The sequence below is a fragment of the Boleophthalmus pectinirostris genome, unplaced genomic scaffold, assembly GCF_026225935.1.
Source record: "Boleophthalmus pectinirostris isolate CB_2022bp ecotype Guang Dong unplaced genomic scaffold, ASM2622593v1 HiC_scaffold_6, whole genome shotgun sequence".
NCBI classification, from domain to species: Eukaryota; Metazoa; Chordata; class Actinopteri; order Gobiiformes; family Gobiidae; genus Boleophthalmus; species Boleophthalmus pectinirostris.
The window spans coordinates 14,660,810-14,678,766 of NW_026571447.1; the positions used below are offsets into that span (position 1 = coordinate 14,660,810).

The window sequence follows — 17,957 nt, forward strand, 5'->3', positions numbered from 1 at the left end:
TATTTCAGTGTTTGGTGGAATATGTCTCTCCCAAATAGATTTCACTCACAAGATTGCAGCAACTTAGGCGGTCTTTAAGCACAAGAATGAGTGTGAGTTGAAGTTAGACATACAGCCTGTGTAAAGCCTCTTTGGACACTAAGTTCAAGTCTGCTCCAAAGCAAAGCAGAGTTACTTAAAACAATGTATGTGAGCTAATACATTTCTTTTTGTCTTGCACCTGTATTTAATGTAAATAGGGCTGTATTACTCTTTTCTTTTCTTTTTTATTTAATTGAATCAGTAAGTAATCAATGTGATTTTGAAAACCAGTGGCAAGGAAGTCTTTTCCATGTGGCCGCCAGGGGTCGCCAAAGGCCGGTCTTCAGTCGTAGATACAGTCTATGGCTTGTTTAGTCTCGGGCAGTGGGCATAACACCCCCTCCTCATTGGGTACAAAACATGGCGGACAATGTCTGAAACATACACGATTAAACCACCAAGGTAACCATATCCACCTATATCGAGAGAGGAATGTATGTGCCATAGAGCCTCTATATATATATTTTTTTAATTCCTTCCATTACCACAGTGATTTGTTTCGAGGACAAGCAGCTACTGAGCTAGCATGCTAGCTCTGTCAGCAGTGGGCATGTCGTTTAGCATGATGTGAGGACTTTGCATGATCTGTGCACTGTGCATGGTGTGTGACAGTAGTGCGTGGCTCCATCACGTCAATCAGAGTTTAACTCACCGTAACCTGCTGTGATGCTTTCTTTATTTGTCCTTGTAGGACTGCTTTTGTTCATTTGTACACAGTTGAGTTAGCATGGACAGGCGTGGACTTTGTGTACGATTCGCTCTAAACACGCTATGGGATGAATCTCTTTCTTAAAAAGCCTGCGCGTCTGATCCAAGCTAGCCTTGTCACTAGTTGATGATACCCGGACTATGGTAAATTTTCTCTTTGTCCCTCTCAGTGGCAGCCAACACATGGGCTCTGTCCCCTGTCCCCGTGGCTTCTCCCGCAGACTGAAAGCTAGGAGCGGGTCGCTTTAATTCAGACACCACCCCCCTTTGGCGGAGAAAAAAGGCGCACTTCTGTTGAAAAGGAAATCAGCCGGACAGGATAAAAACCTCTGAGGTGGCTATGAAGCTCTAAGTCTAAGGTATGCATATATCATTTGTAATCAGTGAACAATAGTCTTACAGCTTGTTTATGTCCATTATAACGGTGCGCCTTTACGCACGCTTGTTTCTCTGTTTTAGTTTGCTCAACATAGCTCTGTCAAACTTCACTTTAAGCGGAATCAGCATGCACTTGATACACAGCAGCCTCTCTTTTTGTATTTATGGTTTCTTTTCTAAATGTTAAGTAAGGCTGACGCACTCGTTTTCTTTAGTTCAAAACGTCAGTTCTACCATATTTTTGTTAAATTTACGGTTGTATTTAACCTTAATGTTTAGTTCTGTTAATTTGAAATGTGACTCAAGACAGCTGTTTTTATGTGTGATAATTTTAGTGATATTTGGCTTGTGATATATGATTTCCTGGCTATATAAAATAATGACCAAGTGTTAGTGTAAAAGTACACAACTATACTTATTACTTTGTAGTTATTTATTAATGCATAGCAGTAAGTCTTAGAATTCTCACTGACCATGCTATGAGCTAAAATAACTCATGAAGTGTAAACTGATTTATAAAAGATAAAAGTTAACTGAACAATTTGTATTCACAACACATGCCACTGAAAGTTCTCCTCTTTTTTATTGTTGCCTCAGAGAGAGGGCCAGAGTTGTTGTGAACTTGGTCAGTCTTACTGGAGCATGAAGAAGCCAGTGCCACTAAAAGGTAACACTTTTGCGAATACTAATTTATTACTGTCTAATAAACAGCCCTTCATAGGGTATTCTCCCTTGTATGTGGCAAATCCTTTAATTTCACACCTCTTCTAGCTTTAGAGTGGCAAGATGTCAGAAGAATTAAACATACCAGAAGTGGACGACCCTCCCGGGTGCCCCCACAATATCAAGGTATATTTCTGTTAGATTTATGCATTTTCACAAGTACATAGATAGTATGATGATTTATTTCACAGCTGTACATTATATTGCTGTTTTAGATCATAGCTTGAAGTACACATGCAAATGATTATACTTATATTTTTAAGGTCATTTCAGCTGGGAGAAATACTTAAAAGAGACAGGTGCCATGGCTGCACCTGCCTCCTATTTCAAACAGGTAAGGAATGATATTACATGTTTTCTTACTTTCGTTATGTTATTGTGAAACCTTTCACTAACACAACTGTTCTGCCATCTGTCAGAGCCTAACTCCTCCAGTGAATGAGTTCAAGGCAGGGATGAAGCTGGAAGCCCAGGACCCGAGAAACACTACGTCCACATGTATTGCCACAGTAGTGGGTCTGACAGGGTCGCGCCTGCGCCTCCGACTGGATGGGTCTGACAACAAGAATGACTTCTGGCGCCTGGCGGATTCCTCTGAGATCCAGCCAATCGGCAGCTGTGAGAAAAGTGGGGGCATGCTGCAGCCACCCCTCGGTAATGGCCAGCCACATTCCAATATTTTGTGACTTACGCAGAGTTCTTGGTTATGTCACCCTTATAAAAGAGATAGACCTCTATATGTTTAACCTGGTTTAATAAGTACTAAATCATCTTAGGTCCCCAGTTTGTTGTCTGAATAATCCAGTATACTGGATACACTTAAATGATATCTAAACACTCGATACACAGGCTTTCGTCTGAATGCTTCTTCCTGGCCCATGTTCCTTCTGAAAACACTAAATGGAGCTGAGATGGCGCCCTCTCGCCTTTTTCACAAGGTACCTACTCAATGTTTACAGGCTATTAACTTCTACCCCCATAGGGTTTAGTGATGACTGACTTTGGCTAGTTAATTTAGACAGTAGGCTCATTATTGTGGGTAAATATGGATAAAGCCAGTTAACTATGATGCCTGAACCCTTTGCCCTTCCCTCTGTTGTCCAGCAGGAGCCTCCCACTCCAGAGCAGAACTTGTTCCAAGTGGGCATGAAGTTGGAAGCAGTGGACCGTAAAAATCCACACTTCATCTGCCCTGCCACTGTGGGTGCCCTGCGCGGCGTAGAGGTGCTGGTCACCTTTGACGGCTGGAGAGGAGCTTTTGACTATTACTGCCGCTACGACTCGAGAGACATCTTCCCTGTGGGCTGGTGTGCGCTCACTGGAGACAACCTTCAGCCACCGGGCACCAAAGGTATTTATTTACCTCTGAGCTCTGGGGCTTGCACAGTATGGTGTGTAACAGTTTTTAGGTTATTAAAACATGGCACAAAGTAAAAGGTAAATTCATGGATGACATGTATGTGCAATTTCATCTCTTTGTCTTAAAGGTCCCATATTACTCAAAATAGACTATTGTGAGCTTTAAGCCATGTTATTATATAGTTGAGTTATTATCAGTCTGGCTACATCTCCAAAGCTCAAAATGCTCAGTTCCACCTTGTGATGTCATGTAGTATTGTTTTTCAAGTCAACAGCAACCTTTTACTTTTAGTTTGTTAGAGACTGGCATCTCCCAAAAATTATACCACCAGCCACAGTGAAGCGCTTTTTGTATTATTACATGACATCACAAGTTGGAACAGAGTGCTTTCTGTTTGAGAGAAGAGCTCAGCCTAAATATGCAGGGCTTATGTGACAACTCCAGGTATGTTTGCAATGAGGCAACAACATTATAACATTGATCAGAAAATGGTGTTTTAGAACTGGTTTGAGGGATTGTTTGAGCACAATGCTAGTATTCAGGTGAGTGTGCAAGATTGCACTGATTTGTACAGAAAGACCAGCAAAAAAGCTGATGATAAGAGCAGGGTGATATGGCCTAAATGTTTATCATGATATGAAATTATCTAAATTTGGGATAACAACATACTGGTAATGGATGATATACCTAAGGTTGCTTAACAATGACTTTTTAAATAGTTGTATACCTATCTTTAATTATTACAGCTTCTAACTTCTGCAGAGCCCTTTTTGTCAGTATTTAAGTTGCCTTCTAGCTTTAGTGGCAGCCATCTCTGTATGTCTTATCTCACAATATTTCAAATTGCCAATCATTCCCATATATAGCACGATTTATCACCAGCCCAGCCCTTTTGATCATGTTTGCTTACTCTTGATGACAAACTTGAAAAAAAGTTAACCAAGGGATTAAAGGGCCCATATTACGCTACTGTCTGATCTGTTATAATGTTGTTTCCTCATCGCAAACATACCTGGAGTTGTCTTTTGTTTCGTTTACACACGATTAACACATAAGCCCTGCATATTTAGGCTGAGGCCTTCTCTCAAACAGAAAGCACTCTGTCCCACCTTGTGACGTCATGTAATAATACAAAACGTCTTCCACTGGTGTTATATAAATATATGTATTTTATATAGGCTATATAGTATTATATCAAATGCCAGAAACAGGCACTTATTTTGGTTACTATTGGCTGAACTATATATGGAATGAATATAAATCATTTGTCTTATATTTCTTCAGTCCCCTGTCCTACACTTGCACTGTGTTTGGTAATCACAATCAGAGCACAATGCACATCCAAATGCAATGTTTATGCAGCAGCACAACCTGATCCATCACTCACAACCAGCCCCAACAACACAATCTCACACACTGCTCACAACCATCCCCAACAACCAATCACAACAACACAACCTGATCTGCCACTCACAACCAGCCCTAACAACAACATCTGGAAAACCACACTAATAAGAGGCTAAGGTCACAATGCGAACGCATACAACAATTCACACGGCAGAACACCGGAGCAGCTCCGTCCAACCATCAATCATTTTACATACTCCAGAGGACTGAAACAGAGTGTATACTCAAATCACTGTCCTGTTGGCTCTGTCTCCAAGAGTGTATTATTGTTCAATATGAAGAGATGAAACTGGTCCAAGTCCCGGTCCAGTCAGGTCTGTGACGTGAGGTCTGGGAGCCAAGTGCACGAGCTGGTTTTAAAACTAGTCTGAATCCTACTTCCCAATTAAATCTGAAAGTTACGACCACTCCATATTACGACTAGGACACCAGGTAGACTTAGCTTCCTCAGCGTGCTACGCCCAGGTGAAACTTTTCCACCCTGAAACAATTGGGCAGAGGCGGATACAGCAGCGAGTGAGTGCAGCTGTTCCTCAGACGATCACACTTTAACTTGAAGTTGAACTTGTCATAACTGTATAGCACATAGCTCTGTTGTTATCCATTCATTAGCCTATAGTAGTAAGATGCCGCCAATGGAGAGTTGGGGCTGGACAAGGGATAGCTAGCAGGCTGAATCATAATAGGTTAGGTGTGTGATAAATGTTTATGAAGATCAATCAGTTGTTTTGAGTGCGCCCTGAACTGCTCACCCAAGAAATACTTCAGGGCAGCAATGTAAAATAAGGGGCAGCAGCACCAGATTTGATGTCAAATTTTCTCAAAACTTCAGGTTCTCCCATAGAACACCATTGAGTTCACTCTAACCCAGAGCACTCAAAGGGCAAACGCATGAATCAAATAAAGTGATATGAGCACACTGAACATGATAAAAATATGTCTATGCATATACACATTACATTTTAAACAAAATATGAAACATATGGCCTAATACAAAATAAGGACTTTATCATCTTTTCTGTCTAAGTCAAGTTAGAGAGTGTGGCACACTTGTGCCCTCTTTTGACCAGCCGCCACATCTCCACTGTGTTTTTAAACTTCATACTTCATACACCTTCACCTTCACTAGAATTGTTTGGATTATTTCAGCCCTGGAATTTCCAGTGTCTACTAAACAAAAAGTCAAAGGTAGCTCTTGCCTTGAAAACTACTGCTTCATGACATCCCACTGTGGACCAGTGCATTTTGAACTTTAAAGATGTAGACCTACTAATACTAATAAGTTACTCAAACATCCTACTCCAGGTCTGACTTGGCTAAAACTCACAAGAATCAGTTTTGTGTAATATAGGACCTTTGAAGAAGACTGGGAAACAAGCAGATGTTATTAGATACAAGAAAACAGAAGTCTTAAGTGTGAGAGAGATGAAAAAGGTTGTTGATGGGAGACAGGACAGGGCCTTGCCGGGTGCTGTTACTTTATGAAGGCCTGGCGCTCACCCAACTTGCTGGGGTAAAGCATGACGTGGTTTGAGTGCCTGGGTGCCCCGCTGTAGGCCTCCTGTTGGCAGCTAGTCTTACTGTGTCTGCTTAGACATCTCACACTGAAATGAGTTAAGAACAGAGAGAGAATGGAGAGAAAAGACAGACACCGTCAAAGCTAGACAGTTTACACTCACAGCAGATGGTGGGAGGTGGAGAGAAAAGGAACAGAAAAGGAGGGAGGAGCAAAGTAGTGAAAGAGTGGAAAAGAGGACAGGAAAAGAAGGTGAGCGTGAGGACAGCGTTGAGCACAACAACATACTTTAGACTTTTTCAGCCAACGTGGTGAGTAAAAATGCATATACTGGAACGTAACATGGATGATTAATGAAAAACAAGTTGTCTTCCTGTAATATGAGTGAGGGAGCTCAGTCTTGTGAACTCAGTGAACCCGGTGCACTCAGCTGAGAGGAAAAAACAAAGTGTGGCTTCTAAATGGTTGTTGTGATTACAAGGGCTTCCTCTGTACCTGTGAGTCACCTTTAAGCAATTATTTTAATACTCAAGGTAACAATTTTTCATTGTTAAACCTCCAGGACTCATGTTTTTGAGGCCTGACAAAGTTAACTTCTGCTTTGAAGTCATCTCCAGTATAATGTTGATGTAGTCCACATTGTAAAAGCGAGTTGGTAATGAGCTGCAGAGGATGGTTTTGTTTTAAAGTATTTTGTCCTTTTATTTCAGACCACCTCCTGGTTGCCAGCATTTTTGTAGGGTCAAAATGGTAATGGCTTGCCAAGTCACTGACACCAAATGGTTGAAATAAGCTACTCTGCTGGACAACTGGATATTACTACTGCACCCACAGAAATATGATTAAATTAACTTCTTGATCAAACTAATCCAATGGTAGCCATAACTAATGGTTAGGTGTAGGCTTGTAGCTTTGGCTTAGCTGGTATGTTGCATAATGTATTTGTCTAAGCTGTCCTGTGCCCCATTCTAGTAGTGCTGCTGAAGAGCCTGGGAGCCCCTACAGACGGCAGTGTAGACAGTCCAGCTATGCCTCCCAGCCCGTCAGTGGGCAGACCTCCAGGCCAGAGGGGGCGAAGACCAGGACGCAAAAAGGCCAACATAACGGGGACTCTCCTGGGACCACAGAGCATACAGACAGGAAAAGAGCTGGTGCCAGTCAAGATCCCCAAGAAACGAGGACCAAAGCCGGGCAGTAGGGTAAGTATGTTGTGCAGCCGTTTTCAGCTTTTATTTGTCAACATTAACTTTATGCTCGTCACATCTATCTTTGCAGTTAGGATGGGCGAAAAGAGCAGCGTGGTTTGAAGATGTCTTGGCTGGACCAGGACGGCCTGTTGGCCCAGGGCGACCACGGGGCAGGTTGCCCACCAACTGGGCCCATAGGATAGCTCTACAGCAGGCCCACGCTCAGGCCCATGCTCAGGCTCACGCTCAGGCCCACGTTCAGGCCCACGTTCAGGCCCACGCTCAGGCCCATGCTCAGGCCCACGCTAAGGCACTAGCAGTCAAGATCCCAAAGAAAAGAGGCCCCAAACCTGGAAGCAAGGTACCACCATCACTGAACACACAGAGCTAATGATGTCCAGGGAGGATTTCCATATATTTGTGTTTTTTTGAGTTTGACATCTAAATAACAGCCTGTGCCAATTGATTATAATTTATTTGTCTATATTTTTTGGTTATTTATATTTCTTTAGAGTCAGATAAATAAAGTTATTTCTATTAAATTATATTAATATACTTATAGTTTATTTGTATTTAAACCCATCTCTGAGTGCCCTCAAAAGCTGATCTGAAACTTTTATTGCAGTGATAACACACTATTAAATAAAATGCAATGTATTTACATCTTTACTTTTCTCACCAGAGGAAACCTCGTGTGATACCAAATCCAGTTCCCACATCTCCCACCAGCAGCACCCCGGAGCCTGACACCAGCACTGTGCCTCTGGACAACGCCACCATCCCCAAGTCTGCACTACAGGCCCCCACAGGTACAGCTCAGCTAAGATGGATTTAGTTACTAGGCCTGTCACAATTTTCACAATGATTTGAAAATATAGATGATAAATGATAATATTAAAACTTATTTAGATTATAAATTATAACCCTAAAGTAGGATTATCTTTTAAAAAACTGTTTTAAACGTATGTAATATGAAAAAAAGTTATATTAAAAATCTTCAAGGTGCATGGTGTAACTTTTCTGGTGTAGGGTCCATCAAATACTTTTCTCCATGAAGATGTTATTTGTCTGGAATGTTTCACAATATGGTATCAAACCTGGAGACCAAACCAGACCAAGTTACAGTTTGATCGCTCGAGAGGCAACCCTGCTCACAGTCAGAATGTCTGATTTTCTAGGTATTTTTGAGCTATAAACCACTTGTAATTTAATAAATGTAAAGTAGAGCAGTATAATGTGATACTGCGGAACATTCCAGGTATAGTAATGACATATCCATATAAACAAGCAGGTTGACGGACCCCCACCCAAAGAGTTACATAGTACATCTTTAAATATAGCAAAATGTTCCTCACTCAAGTACCTACGATAACGATTGACACCATCTGTCCAATAAATTGATATCGTAATCGTGACAGGCCTTTCTCACACACACACACACACACACACATACATACAGTTACATACATTGACCCTTAACAGGAGAGTTGCATTGTACCACGTTGTAGCATTGGTGCTAATTTCCATTAGTAGTCTCTGGGCAGGCTCATGTCATGTTATAGTTCTTTAAATCAAATGTACCAAGAAAATATCTTTACAGTGACCGGATCATCATGAAAATTCTGCGCACACCCAATTTACATGTGAAGAAACTCTTAAGTGAGTAGATTTGAACTTTCTACGTTGCTGTTTTGGTTTAGTTTGCGTGTATTTGAACAAGTTCGGCAAAGTGGGCCCTCACTTAGACCCGCGGAGGATTCAACAGCTCCCTGACCACTTTGGACCAGGCCGGGCCTCCTCAGTCCTGCAGCAGTGTGTCCAGGCCTGTGTGGACTCTGCTCATAACCAGCGCACTGTGTTCTCCTGCCTCAAGTCTGGACAGGGAGGAGAGGTCATTTCAGGTGAATTTTAGACCATGGTCATCTTCACTTTATTCCAATTGTCATTCACCTTTTAAATTCTGTGTAGATGTATTGTCTTTTTAAGGGTTGTTTCTTAGACCTCCTCTTTGTTCAGAATCGCTCCATGTTTTGAATGGTTGTTTTTGTATGTTTTTTACTGCTGATTTAGACTTAGACAAACTTAGACAAAAATATAAATGGTAATAATAAATTCAAAATCAGGACCAAACATAGCAAGAGACTGGTGTCAAATAAGACACAATTATATAAATGTATGTAAAAATGAAATACTGAAATATAGCAATACAAATATATCTCAGCTATATACAAGAGGTTCATAAGGGGAAACAATAATAATAATAATGATTGACAGGACATAGGGTTATCTGTTACAGGGTGAGTTGCGGTACAGTTGTATGGAGTATGGTATGAATGTAGTCCTGTTTCTCAACTGTTTAAGCAGAGCCAAAGGAGCTGTATCAAACTAAAAGCCCCTGTTGGTTTAATAATAGAGTAACCAGATTTTCAAAATCAAAAACTGGGACACCCCCAGTTTGAAGCGGTTGGTAATAATAAAATTGTGAAACGAGTGCGTAATTAAAGAAAACTGTTCTGCACTCAGCACATTCATAACTAACATGTGAGTCAGTGTAGTCACATTTTCTTTGTGTTTGGTAATTTTTAAGGATATCCTTTTCTGTATTTTACTTAAATAAATTACAATTTATGTCTTTTTTTTACTGTTGGCAGGGATCAAATTTGTCAAAAATAGGGCCAACTGGGACATTTCCTGTATAAAAATAATCAATGGTTTTGAATAAATCTACTGGGACAGGGGACACAGGGCTCAAAACTGGGACTCTCCCAGATAAATAGGGACGTCCGGTCAGTGGTCAGTTAATAAAGTTGTCTGAATCTGAATATTAGGTCTACATCATTTTGGAAAAAATATTGAACTGTGATTTTCTTTGACAAGCATTGTGATTGTGGTTAGATTGGCAATTTATTAATAAGATTCTGTTCACAGTTCACATTTTAATTGCGCCCAGAAGAACTGATAAAAAGAAAGAAATATGAACTGACAGACTAATACAATAATGATATTTCAAAACATGTTTGTACAGATCAAAACTAGAGGGTGAGCAGTTATACGCAGACAGGATATTTTGTTGTTTGTTGAGGATATTATTAACAGCAGTAGTTGTGATATGTCAGTTGGCTCTGTTTATAGCAGCACACTAGCTAGCTCACTGTGTCTCGAAATGAGACACAGTGAGCTATTTATTAAAACTGTAAAATATAGAATAAACAACCTATTAAAATTCTAATGAATTAAAGTCAAGACACCCCAATTGTTTTTATGTGTAGAATACTAGAATGTGTGGTGTTGTTACTTACCCCTCAAAATTAGCTTTCGCATTAGCACTGAGACACAGACATCTCTTTTTCTAAACACAGAAGTGTTCTCTGCAGAAGGATTAATTTTATTTGTGTAGTTTTTTTTATTTTGTGTAGATTTTCCCACTCTCATCACACTTTAGCTTTAAATACTTATTAATTTTAGCACAACTCACACACACGCATTCATTATATTAATTGCAGTTGATTGCAATTAATCTTACCATGCTAATCCCTGATAGTCTTTATGTATGTGGAATGCTAACATGTGATCTGTCTATCTGTTAGCTTACTTTGAGCAGCAGCAGCACACCCTGACCCTGCCCACAGTCAGCAGTGTGACCTACGTTCTGCGCTTCCTGGAGAAACTGTGCCACAACCTCCACTGTGACCCTCTGTTCGGAAACCAGCCCGTGGCCAGAGCATCCACACACTACAACAGCCTCTCCTACTCCACAGGTCAGTCCATTTGGATAAACTGTAAATGCATCTGACACTCAGACAGTCACTTAAAGGCTACATATTGATACTTTGCAGCTGATGTCATCAGCATGCTAACTGTAAGCACCTTCTGTTTGAGACTTGAATCTATGTTTTGTTTTAACACAATCTGACCAAAAAGAACAGATTGGCCGATCATTCACACCTCTAATCACAGCTCATTTACATATCAATGCAAATCCAGTAACATGTATAGAGCCACTCTAGTCACTTAACAGTAGGCCAGTGTAAGAAAACAGAACTAAAAGTGGCATCAAAAACCGACATATTTGTAACACTCACCATTCACACAGGCACCTCTCAGATCACAAGTCTTCACAAATAAGTGTCCTTATCCTGACTCAAACAATTTTTTCAGTTTGTAATGATTACCTTTTTTGCTGAAAATCAAACACCTATACAAGCTCCTGAAAATGTGTTGTTTAAATAATGTTTGTATATTTTTCTTAAGTTTTCAAATGCTAATGTGTGCATTTTGTGTGATGTCACTGGAGAGTATCAATTAATAAAAATTACTTCAGTGAACTTTTTTATCCAAGTTATAACCTTCCCCCATCATTATCTTTCTTCAGGCTCGGACTGGTAATCTGTACTACCGGAAAAATGCCTGGTGGGCCGGTCCACCTCATACCAAATTTGGGCCGGTGCAGTGGCCTTCGATTCAGGGGCTAACTGTCAAATTGTGCATTTTGGAAAAGTCCAGAATGACTGTCCTCAGTTTCCACCGTAGGCCAATTTCTGACGGAAAAGTCCAGGGCTGTTTTTTGTTCCCAGTCTCCTGGCTTAGTTAATGCTGTATTTTGATTGATTCGAGCATGTTTGAGTAATCATCACCTCAGAAAATTTTAGGTTTTATCTACCCCGTATCTCCACCCTCTTTTCTGTGCTTGGTTATTGCAAACATTTAGACATGGGCCATACGTGTAAGGTCAAAAAAATTCACATTGCGATTTTCAGCAATAAAAACAAACAAAATTCACTGCTTGCTATAGTGACATTGTTGACACAATAAACATACAAGTTTAGAGCAATAACTTTTACTGCCATTTTGTTAGCATATATGTGAACAAGTGTGCTACAGAACCACCTTTATCGTGTGAACTCTAAATTAAACATTGCATTACTCCCACCAGATCTCACATATGGGATCACTGGAAAACATAACTTAACAGACATGGCACTATGAAGAGCTGGGCCTGTTCTGTTGTCAGTTCTGCTGTTTTGCAAAAAAAGACCCGTTTCTATTCTTAAAGGTGCATTGTGTAACTTTTCTGTTGGAGGGTCCATCAAATTCTTTTCTCCATGAAGATGTTATTGCTTTGTCTGGATTGTTTCACAGTATGGCATTAAACTTTTCTATTTTCATGGTGACCAAACCAGACCAAGTTACAAGTCATATCTGTGGGGAGGCAATCCCGCTCACAGTCAGCATGCCTCTTTTTCTAGGTATTTTTGAGCCATAAAACTACCTATAACTGAATAAATGTAAGGTAAATCTGTTTGATGTCAGCTCAAAAGTTAAACAGTGCACCTTTAAGTTGTTTCAAATGAATAAATTAAAGATAAGATATGCAATTAAGATACACCTATGACATATTTTAATAAAGCCTTATAGTAGGCTTTTTATATTTCCCTTGATGCACTGGGCACAACAAGTTGACATATTACTTTTGTTATTAGCAATTTGTATATTGTTTTATCAGTTGCATTTTTTTTAATGTTACAGAAAGAAGGGGATTTGGGAACAGTATTATGGCTGGTCCAGATCGGGGCAACAAGCGCTTTCTTCAGGAGACCTATAACAGCTCAGTACCTCAGAAGCTGGCCAAAATCTCCCGCCACGCCACTGATGGTAAGTCACATGTCACTGACTTAGTATGGGCTGCTGTTTTGGCTTTGAAACTTCTTTACTTGTTATTGCTTGGGTTGTTTTAATCATCTTTTACTGTATAACTGACTATATTGATACCTTTCATGTGTTTCTTTCATGTCATTCTTGGAGGGGTAAGAGGTTGCGGTGGTAAAATGGAGGCACCGCTCTGTCTGATGCTCTTTTTATCAAGTTAATCTAAGCTTTGTTTAAACAGAAACTTACCATAAAGAACTGCCTTAGTTGGAACTATAGCAGGTGATCTGTCATGTGCTGTTAAACATGTCCCTTTCAAATAATACTGAAGTCATAAGCTCACATTAGCCTTCTTTCAGTTAGTCACACCTTCATGGGACCATGAAGCTATATTAATCACAACCTCCAGACAGGGATTTTCCGCCCCATATACATTTGTTAAAGCCATCCTATCATGCAAAATTGGCTTTTCAGAGCTTTTAACTATGCTATACTTTTTCCTTTTCTTATTTCCCCTCTCAGAGTTGTGTATGGAGTGATTTGTGCATATTTGACCAATCTTTAATAAGTTATTTTCAAGACGCCATATTGATGATCATATGCCATTTTCACCGTCCCTGGTGTGCGCCCAGTGCCCACTGCTCTGTACTTACTTTGTTCTCCAGTTTTATTTTCTTAATCGGTGATACACACAGAATTCGGCAGCATTGCGTAGTCATTTTGGTACAACAAAACCCGCTCTCTGCAGCTATCCATCAGAGGTGCCGACTCTTTGTTGTTTACAGTGACGCTGGCTCCTACTGGGCACCATAGCTTAATAATGCAGAAGTCAGCAGACTTTTTTATTAAGTTGTTTTAGATGAATATTGTGATTTAAAATTAAATAGCAAATTAACAAATTATTATTGTAATTCTAACATAATGATCCATGGATGTCAAAGATTATAATTATATATAACAGACACAAGCATATTACCTACACCATTACCTTTTATGTCATAGGTGAATCTTTCAGTGAAAATGGTGTCGGAACAGCAGAGCACTTGAAGAAGAGTCCTCCAAACTCCATGGTTCAGTCATCAGGCCTCAGGTCGCCCTCCATACTCCACAACTCACCAGGTAAACAATCTAAAGCTAATAATGAGCAGTTTAGTACTGCTATATTTTTTATAAACCTCCACTATGCAATTAGGACTATTCCTTTTTCTCTAAGATATCCCAACAAAAGTATCAATGTTCATATATTTATGTTTTAAAGCTATAACCATTATTTAGTTTAATTTAGTTTAGTTTTGGTATATGAATAAAATAACTGTATTAATTATAATGCATCAATAAATATATACTGATTATATTTATTCATATTTGCCATAACCATTGGAGTTGTTTTATTTTTGATCTTCAGGCAGCCTGAGGGACAGCCCAAAGTCCAGCGGTCATGACCCTAGTGTGTGGACAGTGGAGGAGGTGATGCAGTACATTAGGGACATTGACCCAGTGCTGGCTCCACACGCTGACCTCTTCAGGAAACATGTATGTATGCTGTATTTCTGGCATGTTTAGATTTTTACTGTTTAATTAGCCTTTTTTCTTACATAAAACTCAAACACAAGTGCAGCATTATAGTGTATATTTATGAAAAAGGGTGGCTTTATATCTCTTATTTACTTTATTTACTAAATGCTTTGGCTGTTAATGACAAAAGTAAAGTTATCATTGTTAAATGTTGTTGTCAGCCTTGTAAACTTCCTGAGCATGTCTTTAAAAGGCTCCTTTCCTGTCTGCTGCAGGAGATTGATGGGAACGCCCTTCTTTTGCTACGCAGTGACATGATGATGAAATACATGGGCTTAAAGCTCGGCCCTGCCCTCAAACTCACCTTCCACATCGATAAGCTCAAACGTGCTTAAGGCTGTCAGCATCACCGACCCCTCACAACGGACTTCCAAAGCACTACACCCCAAACCCAACGGTACTCTTGCACTACATGCTGGACTTTATTAGATGTATTACACATAACATCATTCACAAGAGCACCATATTTGGTATTACATTAATACTGTTTCCTGAATGTTTATGTAGCACAATCCAGCCTCAAGGCAGCATGGGATTTTGTACGATAGTTAACCTGTTTTTATGTTAAAGTAACGTCAAATCTGTTAATTTTACTGTAAAGGCTCCTTTGCCTCGTGTTACATTTATCTACATTTCATATTTTCATACAAAGGTGCTGTTTTATCAGCTGTGTTTGTTATTATAAAAGTGCAAAAAGGGGACTTGAATGAATAAAAATTAAACCCAAAATTGGGAATACCAAAAGTCTTTGAGAGGGCTTACAAATAACACATTAATTTAGTCAGAAAAAAAGATTTATTAAAGAAAATTAATGTATTCTAAATAATTGCTAAAATCTCATTGTACTGTATTATTTACCATGTTTTTTGTATTTTTAAAACTTTTATACTGTACATGTTTGTACAAGAAGATTCCATACTTTGTACAATAAATAATGTTGAACTTGATACTTAATTATGTCTACCTGTCAAAATACTTGCTGCTCTCGGGCTGGAAAGTTGCACTTGGGGTAACCTTGGAAACCTGCCATCATAAACACTGTATACATATTTTTGCCAAACCTGCCCCCAGCAGTTTCCAGTCACTTGAATTCCAATCCGTTGTTGTGGCCGTTGAGAAAATATGTGGCCAGTCATTAAACTGTTAACAGACATACAGCTGAGATGGGCAGAACTTGAATTATTTTAATCATTAACTTTGACTTGTCCTGAAAAGTCCTTATAATACCTTTTGTAACAGAGGTACATCGGGGCTGGCCAGGACCTATAACCATGTAAACATAGAAATATGATATATCTTAGATTTCTGAATTAGATTAGAAATTAGTTTCAACTTTTCTTTAATTGTACAAGACATGAATTATACAGCTGTCAGTACTGAAAAACCTTCTAAAATAAATTACCTAGGAATAAATAATAGTACTAATCAGAATTGTCAGTTCTCTTAAACCCTAACCTTTGCATTTTACCTCAAATGCACTCTTGTAAGTCACTGGCACTAATTCGCCAGCAGAGGGCAGCATCTTTCTACCTATCATTCTAACGGTCCCCTCTCCTTGCAGTTTCTCCTTGGCCTCAGAGTCACGCACGTCCACGGGTGTCCATCTCTCCATCTGTTAGTCACAACACGATCCTCTCTGCTCTTTTTTCCCCTCTCCCACTGGAACATCACCTAATCCACACCCTTATTCTGTTACAACTTTGACATTTTCACTGTTGTGCTTTGGGGATCGTAAATTTTCCCCATTATTTAAACTCCATTCCATTTATGTTAATATGAACTCATTGTCCCTCGCTGCTACAGCTGTCATTACTCCTGTCAGTGGCTGAGTGGGCTATTAGGCTGGTGGGCGAAAATTACATGTGTGTAGTGAAGCGACTTAGCAGATAATATTGCCTCTTCAAATACAGCGCTGGGTTGCAAAATAGTGACCAAAAACAGCTTGGGAATGACACGATGAGTATGAATGCGGGTCTCTGTGCGCAACCTTATGACGCATGGACAATATGGGCTCTGTTTCTGTTATGCATAGGCGCATGTGACAGGCTGGGAGCTCTTGGTTGCCTCTACTGCTTGCCTGCTTGTTGATGTGTAATAGTAGCCAGAATGCTGTTTGTGAAGCCAGGGCTATTTATAGAAGTAACAGCTCAGTGTGTTGTGTTTATGAAGGTTGGCTGGTGAAATTCCACTTAAGCTCCTAACACTAGAGTGGGATTTTCGATTAAGTGCCAGTTTCGTCATGCTGATAGCGCAATAGAGAAGGGTAAGCCAGTGAATAAATATGTATCAGTATTATTTTTGAAGTGTGTTGATTATATGACATCAGACCAAAACTCCAAAACTCTGCTATGGGGACTTTTCAGTTGTGTTTTGGTTTACTTTGTGTGGGTGTCTTTCAAGTGCTGTGGGGTGTTCTGAAAATGTACTAAGTTGAGTTGTTGACAAAATTCCTGTCAGTCAAAGTGAGTAAGAAAGGTCTGACTCAGTAATGCTTAATAAGTACACTTTAAATAGGCTTAATAAAGCATAAACACAAACTTAATTCATAATGAGCAAATAGTTAATTAAAAATCATTCAGGCTTAGTAACAGTTAATACCCTCTAATCTTAACCTAACCCCTTAAAGATCCTATATTACACACAAAATTTACTCTTGTGAGCTTTAAGACAGGTAATCTTTTATTATCAGTCTTTCTACATCTCCAAAGCTCAAAATGTTCCATTTCACTTTGTGATGTCATGAATTGGTAGTTTTCAAGTTAACAGCTCTTTTTATTTTAAATTCAGTAGAGATTGGTAATTCCAGAAAGAAATCATCCATGATTGTAGCAAAGGTGTATGGAGTTTTAAAACACAGTGGAGTACTTTCTGCACTACCACATGACATCACAAAGTGGAACAGAGTGTGTATTCTGTTTGAGAGAAGAGCAACCTAAATGTGCAGGACTTCAGAGTTAAACATGTGTGAATGAAAAAACTCAACTCTAGGTATGTTTTTGATGAGGAAACAACATTATAACATAGATCAGAAAATGGTATAATATAGGCTAATTATTAAGGTCATGTCTCGATGCCGTGAATATTTCAACCTGGAAATTGAAAACAAGCAACATAACGAGGTACAACTGGTGTACTGAATGGACTAACTTGGACTTGAATGGACCCCATGGTACAGACATCAGTGATGAAAAGAGAATAATGGATTTGTTGTATCTTTTACTCCAAAAACTCTAAAAGTCCTATCTTGGGGCCTGGACTTAGTTACATATAAATCCTAGTGTTTTGAGCCAGTACCATCAAACTGAAAATGGCTTCTGGATGAGAGCCGAAACGTCTTGATTGCAAAAACAGTGAACAGATGAGCATCGTTTTAAAC

The 17,957-nt window shown here is 39.5% G+C and overlaps 1 protein-coding gene across 2 annotated transcripts; it reads left to right on the forward strand.

Annotated features, from left to right (window-relative positions):
• Positions 1-370: 370 nt before the first annotated feature.
• LOC110174276 (Scm polycomb group protein homolog 1) lies at positions 371-15,535 on the forward strand. Of its 2 annotated transcripts, XM_055164307.1 has the most exons (17): positions 371-483; positions 960-1,148; positions 1,765-1,834; positions 1,939-2,016; positions 2,154-2,224; positions 2,310-2,544; positions 2,740-2,828; positions 2,995-3,241; positions 7,146-7,372; positions 7,449-7,721; positions 8,043-8,169; positions 9,061-9,261; positions 10,948-11,118; positions 12,887-13,012; positions 14,009-14,125; positions 14,412-14,539; positions 14,797-15,535. In XM_055164307.1, exons 3-17 carry the CDS (start codon positions 1,810-1,812, stop codon positions 14,914-14,916), a joined length of 2,235 nt encoding a protein of 744 aa, XP_055020282.1. In that variant the 5' UTR covers positions 371-483; positions 960-1,148; positions 1,765-1,809; the 3' UTR covers positions 14,917-15,535. The 2 variants fall into 2 exon arrangements, with proteins under 2 accessions (XP_055020282.1, XP_020796010.1); XM_020940351.2 differs by lacking the exon at positions 371-483 and having other exon boundaries at positions 793-1,148; positions 2,998-3,241.
• The last annotated feature ends 2,422 nt before the right edge of the window (positions 15,536-17,957 follow it).